General features: G+C 42.2%; 1 protein-coding gene across 3 annotated transcripts in view; it reads right to left on the reverse strand.

The window, feature by feature from the left end:
- The window catches only part of LOC115468290 (E3 ubiquitin-protein ligase TRIM39-like), a 50,890-nt gene extending 42,704 nt beyond the window's left edge, over positions 1-8,186 (reverse strand). For 2 of the 3 annotated variants that reach the window (XM_030199912.1, XM_030199911.1), the window contains exons 1-2: positions 7,759-8,186; positions 6,591-6,686 (exon numbers count right to left, since the gene is read on the reverse strand). In XM_030199912.1, coding sequence (XP_030055772.1) covers positions 6,591-6,686; positions 7,759-8,172 — 510 coding nt within the window. In that variant the 5' untranslated portion in view covers positions 8,173-8,186. The remainder of the gene's footprint in view (positions 1-6,590; positions 6,687-7,758) is intronic. The other variant, XM_030199913.1, reaches the window with a different exon arrangement.
- Between the last annotated feature and the right edge of the window lie 757 nt (positions 8,187-8,943).

Raw genomic sequence — 8,943 nt, forward strand, 5'->3', positions numbered from 1 at the left:
TTACCTCCCGCACCAGATCATGCACTCTACTAAGGACTAGGTCTAGAATTTTTCCTTCTTTCGTTGGCTCCTGTACCAGCTGCTCCATAAAGCTGTCCTTGATTTCATCAAGGAATTTTACCTCCCTAGCGTGTCCCGATGTTACATTTACCCAGTCAATATCGGGGTAATTGAAATCACCCATTGTTATTGTGTTGCCAGTTTGTTAGCGTCCCTAATTTCCTTTAACATTTGTACTTCCGTCTGTTCATCCTGGCCAGGCAGACGGCAGTACACTCCTATCACTATCCTTTTCCCCTTTACACGTAGAATTTCAATAATAGGGATTCTATCATATGTTTTGTTTCCTGCAGAATTTTCATTCTATTTGATTCAAGGATCTCCTTAATATACAATGCTACCCCTCCACCAATTCGATCCACCCTATCACTACGATATAATTTGTACCCCGGTATGACAGTGTCCCAATGGTTATCCTCCTTCCACCAGGTCTCAATGATGCCTATTATATCTCATTTTTCATTTAGTGCAATATATTCTAACTCTCCCATCTTATTTCTTAGGCTTCTGGCATTCGCATATAGATATTTCAAAGTATGTTTGTTGTTCCTATTTACATCATGCTCAGTACTTGACAATATTAATTTGCAATCTTTTGTCTGATTTTTATTTAAGGACACCTGATCTACTACGGTCTCTTTTGCAACCTCACTATCAGGATACTCTATTTTCCCTGTTTTGGTGATATCTTTGAAAGATACCTTATCCCGAACCGTGCGCTTTTGAGCAACTGTCGGCCTTCCCCCCATTTCTAGTTTAAAAGCTGCTCTATCTCCTTTTTAAATGCCAGCAGCCTGGTCCCACCCTGGTTAAAGTGGAGCCCATCCTTTCGAAATAGGCTTCCCCCTTCCCCAGAATGTTGCCCAGTTCCTAACAAATCTGGATCTGGGTTTGAAATTTCTACCTAAGAGCCTAAATTTGGCTTCCAGAACCTCTCTCCCACATCTTCCTATGTCATTGGTACTCACATGTACCAAGACAGCCGATTCCTCCCCAGCACGATCTAGAATCCTATCTAGGTGACATGTGAGGTCCGCCACCTTCGCTAAGCTTTGTGACACCAGAGGATCCAGAATCCGCAACTCTATCCTGGAGCTCTCAAAATCCCATCAAAAGTTACAGGTTACACATGATTATATTAGATGAAAATGAGCTTCCACATCAAAGGAGTTATTTAAGATTGAAATCTATATCCTGGAACTCAGTTAAAAGGCATCAGGACAGACCCATCCCTGAATGAGCAGAAATGTACATGTAACAGTCAGTGAGTGTCACCAGATCAGTCCTTACTATAATGTCACAGTTCACCGAGCGGATTACCTCAGCTATGATGTGATGAAAGCACTTTGGGGCAATTCTATGAACTGGTACCAAGAGAGAGGTACAACTATTGTTATGGTATAAGCCAATTGTCAGAATTATTTTATCAATATAAAAACGCAGCTTTTAAAAGATGTACCTTCTTTCCCCTTTTCCTTGGGAATTTCTGGAAGTAGGACAAAGACATTTAAGAGACAAAAGGGTACTGTGCTTCAAAGAGAAATAAAACTCTCTCTGCCCTCCCACCTAAAAAGACTGAACAAAAGCATGACTAAGGTGGATACTTGAAGAATCACATAGACATCTCCACCAGCAGACAGATAGTCTGGAAAAGGCATAACTCCAGCTATTGATAACAAAGACTTCAGAGGGGAAACCATAAACAAGACATTTGCTTGTCAAAGGTATACCTGCCCCTCCCATCAGCTATCAGACAAATGGACGCCAGGACATCTGCAGAAAGGAAAGACCTATAATGCAGATCATGTGAACAGACTACAATAACCATAATGCCTTGCAAGTTATCCAGTGCAAACCAGGAAGCAGGTGCTGGGACTCTGTGATCATATCCTCCTGCAGCTTGCAAGATATAAAAGCAAAAGCTGTTTCCCCAAGAAGCAGACTCTCTTCTCTCTTCAAGACTCTCCCTCCAGGAGATTCTCTCTTCAGCACCAATCCAGATGCCTTGCTCCTGATCTGCAGTCCACCTGCCTCATGGCTCTTCAATGGACCACAAAATGCTTTGCAACAGACTGCTTTGTAAGTTATAACTTTTGATCTAGACCTGCTACTCTACTTTACCTTACTTAAGCACAGATTATCTGTAAAGATCTCTTAAAACCTACCTCTCGTGTGCAATTGTATATTAAATCAACCTTTTTGAAGCTAAAAACACGGTCTCTTTGTGTTCTGAGTATATGGTATCTTTTATATATACTTAATTTATTTAATTTATTGCAATTATCACCTTTGGTGATTGGTGGAGAAATTAATATCCTAAAACTTATAAATACAGCGCCTGCTCTTAAATTATAAACAGTAGCGAGTGCTCTAGAGCTCTTTCCCCCAAGATAAATCATTTCTTGTAACACTATGGGGTGCACTTAATGTCATTTATTTAATGATTTTAGGACAAAACTAAGCCTTATAGAGTAAGAGCAGAAAACTAAAAGATGTTATCAGCCAAAGCCCTCTAATTTTATTATATTCCTATGGGTGTCTCGAGCATTAGCTGTGCTAAAAGGTTTGCACAACTACATAGTAACGTTGAGGGGAATAATCGAACGGCGCCGGCGAAATAGATTGCCGGCAATCTATTTTGGCGGTGCCGCAACAGCTGGCAGGAACCGTATTATCGAAAAAGATGGCCGGCCATCTTTTGTTTCGATAATACGGTTGGAACCGGCCAAATGCCTTGGATTTAGCTGGGTTTGAGATGGCCGCTTTTGTTTTTCAGCGATAATGGAAGAGAAAAGTGGCCATCTCAACCCCGGCTAAATCCATGGCATTTGGCCGTGGGAGGAGCCAGCATTTGTAGTGCACTGGTCCCCCTGACATGCCTGGACACCAACCGGGCAACATAGGGGGCACTTCTACAAATTGTTAAAAAATATCCAAATTGCTCCCAGGTGCATAGCTCCCTTCCCTTGGGTGCTGGGCCCCCCAAATCCCCCCAAAACCCACTCCCCACAACTCTATACCATTACCATAGCCCTTATGGGTGAAGGGGGGCACCTATATGTGAGTAAAGTGGGTTTTGGGGGGGTTTGGAGGGCTCAACACTTACCACCACAAGTGTAACAGGCGGGGGGGGGGGGGGGGGGGGGGGATGGACCTGGGTCTGCCTGCCTGAAGTGCACTGCACCGATTAAAAACTGCTCCAGGGACTTGCATACTGCTGTCAGGGAGCTGGGTATCATATTTGAGGTTGGCATAGAGGCTGGCAAAGAAGTTTTTTTATTTTTTTATTTTTGGATGGGAGGGGGTTGGTGACAACTGGGGCAGTAAGGGGAGGTTATTCCCAATTCCCTCTGGTGGTCATCTGGTCAGTTGGGGCACCTTTTTGAAGCTTGGTCGTGAAAATAAAAGGACCAAGTAAAACTGATGAAATGCTTTTTAAAGCCGCTTTTGTTTTTTCCATTATACGCTAAAGCCGGCCATCTGATAGCCACGCCCATGCCCGCCCATGCCACGCCTTTGCTATACCACCGACACGCCCCCTGGACCTTTCGCCGGCTCTGCGACGGGAAAGCAGCGATGGTGTCAAAATACCGCTTTTGCGAGATCGCTGGCCATCTCCCGATTTATATAGATGACGGCAGAAAAAGACCTGCACAGTCCATCCAGTCTGCCCAACAAGATAAACTCATATGTGTATACCTTACCTTGATTTGTATCTGTCATTTTCAGGGCATAGACCGTAGAAGTCTACCCAGCAATACCCGTGCCTCCCAACCACCAGCCCCACCTCCCACCACCGGTTCTACCACCCAATCTTGGCTAAGCTCCTGAGGATCACTTCCTTCTGAACAGGATTCCTTTATGTTTATCCCACACATGTTTGAATTCCGTTACCGTTTTCATCTCCAACACCTCCCGCGGGAGGGCATTCCAAGTATCCACCACTCTCTCCGTGAAAAAATACTTCCTGACATTTTTCTTGAGTCTGCCCCCCTTCAATCTCATTTCATGCCCTCTAGTTCTACCGCCTTCCCATCTCCGGAAAAGGTTCGTTTGCGGATTTATACCATTCAAATATTTGAACGTCTGTATCATATCACCCTTAGTTTTTCAGTATTCTTTGCTTGAACTTTCATTTAAATTGTTTTGAAATGAGTCTGGTATAAACAAGATACTTTACAAGTTTTTTTCTTTTCTTTTATATTTTCTTCCACCAACAGGGTGTTTCTCAATTAAGTCAATTTTTCTTTATGTGCACATTCTAGTGTCTGTGTATTTTTCTCAATCATTTATCTCTTTTATCTTTCAGTGTCTTCCAGGAAAATCCTTCTTGCATGGACCAGTATTGACAGATACCCCTCCTGCTCCTCAGGTAAGTATGAAAGGGTCGTCTTCTGTTATTCTCCCCCTACTAGCCTATCTATAACAAATACAAGAATCCCATCTTTCCATTATTTATATGTTCTATTGTGCATCTTTTTCTTCAATAATCTGTTATCTAACTCCTTTTATTTAAAAATATAATATTCCCTAACTTTCCCACTGAAGAAATGATTCTTAATATTTTCAAGTTATCACTCAACCTTTTTAATCTCTCTCTTCAGTCTCACTATCTTCTTTTTTAATTATAGTCTCAGAAGGTGTGATGATTAAATTGTTCAGGAATTAAGATCCTCAGTATTGACTATATAATTCCTTCTTGTCCTAACTTATTTCTTCTCTGCTATCTCAGCTGGTAAATTACTAACAGGCATTTTCCTGCCTTCACAGAGATCTGAATGTTTTTCCAGAGAATAGCTGACAGGTCTCAGCTGCCCCCACTCATTGAAATGTTTGAATTCTGGTCACCATTTTTGTCTCCAATCAATTATACCCTCTCAAAATGTAATAGCTCCAAGATAAAAAGGAAGTAATAAGCCTCAGAATACTTGCCATATACTAAAAAAGGAATTTTTTTCTATATCATGTGTGTCTGTGTTTCAACACTTATGTTAGCGGTGCAGATGCATCAAACGAACTTCCGAGAGTGGCCAGTGTTTAATAGACTCCATCAGGGAAGAGTCTTGAAACAGACACTGAAAAATACTTCATTATGACTCAGTGTTGAAAGACTATTTACATTTTGAGTGTTTATAACTGATTTGATATCGTTGAGATCTTAACTCACCTCTTTTTAGATTATTACCATTTTTTGTCTCCGCTACCCTCACTGTGAATGAAAAAGTACTTCCTGATGTTACTCCTAAGTCGAACATCCTGTAACCTCAATTCATTTACTCTAGTTCTGATGAACAGAATAAGTTTACCTTAGAGGAAAGGAGAGATAGAGGAGATATTATACAGACATTTAAAGGAAGAGGAGGAAGGGAGGAAGGGAGGGGGGCTGGGGCTGCCTAAAGTTATGATTTCAATGCAGGGGGGAGCGGGGAGCGGCGACCTGGGCGGGGCGGGGGGCAAGGCCGTCAATAAAGGACCTCGGGCGGGGGGTGGGCGGGGGGGGCAAGGTCATCAATAAAGGACGTCCATAAAGGACGCTCCTGACTAGCATTTTTGCCCCCTCCCGATTTTTTTTTTTTTTTTACATTTAAGTTTCCGAAGCCCGCACAGCCCCAAAGAGAGGTACAGACCTCTCGTTAGCTTTCCAGGCATTTTCCAGCATTAGGGCAAGCGGAAAACCTTAGTGCATCTCATTTCAATAGGGTTTCTACACAATTCACTCATCTGCATTCCGTTTGCGTTAGCTGCTACCGCCGTCGGAAAAAAGTATTTAGTGCATGCCAAGGTTTACTACGTCCTCGTTATTGCCTCGTTATTGACTCGTAAAGTTTAGTGCATCTGGTCCTCAGTGTTGAAAGACTATTTACATTTTCAGTGGGTATAATTGATTTGATATCGTTGAGATCTTAACTCACCTCTTTTTAGATTATTACCATTTTTTGTCTCCGCTACCCTCACTGTGAATGAAAAAGTACTTCCTGATGTTACTCCTAAGTCGAACATCCTGTAACCTCAGTTCATGTACTCTAGTTCTGATGAACAGAATAAGTTTACCATAGAGGAAAGGAGAGATAGAGGAGATATTATATAGACATTTAAATACTTGAAAGGTATTAATATGCAAACAAATCTTTTCCAGAGACGGAGAAGTGGTAGACCTAGACGACATGAATTGAGGTTACAAGAAAGTTGACTTAGGAGTAACGTTAAGAAGTACTTTTTCACAAAGAGGGTGGTGGAGACAAACACTGCTGGACTGCCTCAAGCCTGAGCCCAGTTCTCCTTTCCCATTTTGCAACCCACAAAACACTACCTCTCTGCAAGAAATACAATGTCACAATTTTCCTTTGTTCCACATACGGATTCAGAATCTGCCTGTTCTCAGCCAATAAGGAACCAATAGTTTCCATACTATAAGTAACGAAGCAGACTGAAGTCTATTATTCTCTTATTCAGGTGATTTATGGGATTGAAGTAGTGAAAGGAACAAAAACCCTACAGAAACTGGCTCAGAAGGAGACACAGACACCCACCTTCAGCTCTTCAGCTTTCTTCTCTTCAGTAGATGTAAACTTCAGAAGATCTTCCAGATCCTTTCTCAGAGGCTCCAGGTGCATTTTAAGTTTTTCCTGTGAACATTAAACATCATTGATTAGCATGTGATTATTTTTATAGCCACAATTCCAGACTTGACTGTAAATGTGAGATGTCCCTTCCAATTTAGATCGTTTCTTTGAAATAACAGAATTCTGATGGGTCAATATTCAAAGTGATATAACCAGGATAGGCTCCTGCCTGGTTAAATCATGCTGAACTGGCCATGAGCCAATATTAAACAGCACTTAACCCAACAGTGCCACTGAATATTGGCAAAAGTTCTGTCCAGACAGTGGAGGGAGGGGTGATTCGGGGGCAGTCAGGGTGGAACTGAGAGATATGTGGGTACCAGTGATATTCAGTTCCAGTGCCCCATATCTAACCAGGTAAACTAAACCATGAACAAGGTGTCCTAATCAGAGATTTACACTATCTCAAGGGTAAAGAAATAATTAAGGCTGGATAAGTGAGAGAATAATTAGGCAGGTCTAGATGAGAAACGAGATTAAGAAAAGGGTGTGGGTAAAATTCTTTGTATTCAGAAAGGTCAAACTGAAGAAATGTGTTTTTAGAAGACTTGTAAAAGTTAGGTAATCAGCTGTAAACTTGATTGATTTAGGAAGAGAATTTTGGTGCTTTGATAGGAGAAATTAGCAGAGTGAATTGTTTTATATATCACATTCTTACAGAGATAGGGAAATGTAAGACAAGATGAAACAGCATTACGAGGGGGTAATTCAATTAGATTGTTCATTATTATTATTATCATGTGTTTAGGTTCTTGGGTACAGCATGGAGTATTGGCAATACCTGTATTCCTTCGGGGAGCCACAACTCACAGGCTGAATATTGACCCCTGAATGTATATGGAAGATGCCTGAATAGACAGCAGCCAGGGTTCAAGTTTTGATGATTGATCTTACTACTCATATGCTTCAAAATGCTGCTAATTCAACTCCGTTTAGTTTTATGGGAATGAAAAGGTAAATTTTCAGTAATATCATTAAATACTAACACCTTCCTCTCTCAGCTTCCTCTATAGAGTTCATGGTATGAGATTGTGACCCCAGGACACACTGTTATACTAAAGCTACTGATACACACCTTGTATTCCTGCACAGCCTCCTTTATTGGGATCACGGTGTGAGATCTGTGATCTCTGGACTCTCTACAAATAATGCAGATCATTTTCTGATCCTCTTCACAAAACAGCTTCAGTTTCTCTTCATGTTCCTCACACAAATTCTCCTCTTTGGGTCTCACTGAAGTCTCACTAAGCTTTTTCACAATTTCTGTAATATTTACCAGCTGCCTGTTAGATCTGAGGTTCCTCTGCTGAGACGTTTCCCTGCACTGGGGACAGGGGAAGTCTGTGTCTCTCCCCTCCCAGCTCTGAGTGATACAGGAGCGGCAGAAGTTGTGTCCACAGTCTATGGTCACTGGATCTGTGAAATAATCCAGACAGATAGAACAAGAAGCTTCATCTCGCAGACTCTCAGCAGGGTTTGCAGCAGCCATGATTCTTACAGGAAATGAGAGTAAGAACTCAGTTTCTGTTTCACATCTTCAAAATAAAGGAGTGTCTGTGTGGAACAGGATCTTTGCCAGGGACTTTGTGTAATTTGCAGACACCAGGGCTGTCTGCCCTCCTTCCTGTCTCCTAGTTCCTCCCTTTTTTTCCCAGCTACAGAGACCCAGGGGTCTGGGAGCTGCAGGGAGAACAGCAGTGACCTCTTCCCATGACTTAGGTAAAGCATTAAAGTCCCTTCGGAGGGATTATAATACCAAAAACACTGTTAAAAAAGCAAGTGATGTGTTAAAAATGTAGCGAGACTGTTAACCCTCTATCAGAGAAAACATAATATCCGTAGGGTTGCCAACCAGTCAATGCCAGTGGCGTAGCCACAGGTGGGCCTGGATGGGCCAGGGCCCACCTAATTAGGGCTCAGACAGTAGCACACATTTAGCGGTAGCTGGTGGGGATCCCAAGCTCCACCAGCTGAAGACTTCCACCTGCGTGCTGCAGACTGCCAAGGTGGAAAGAAGCGTTTTCCTGACTGCTGAGATTTATTTTTGCTGGGGGGGAGAGAATACTTGGTGCCCACCCACTTCTTGCCTAGGCCTACCCAAAATCTGTCCGGCCTTCAGTATTGCGGCTTTCTGGAACTGGCTCTGTGGGGTAATGTCCTAACTCTTCTCTGCAAATATTGTAGGGGGGATACATAATATATTTCTGGATTTAACAGCTTGGGGGAGTATATTTGTTGGGAAATTAAGATAGGGACTGTA

This window comes from Microcaecilia unicolor, chromosome 4, assembly GCF_901765095.1.
Source record: "Microcaecilia unicolor chromosome 4, aMicUni1.1, whole genome shotgun sequence".
NCBI classification, from domain to species: Eukaryota; Metazoa; Chordata; class Amphibia; order Gymnophiona; family Siphonopidae; genus Microcaecilia; species Microcaecilia unicolor.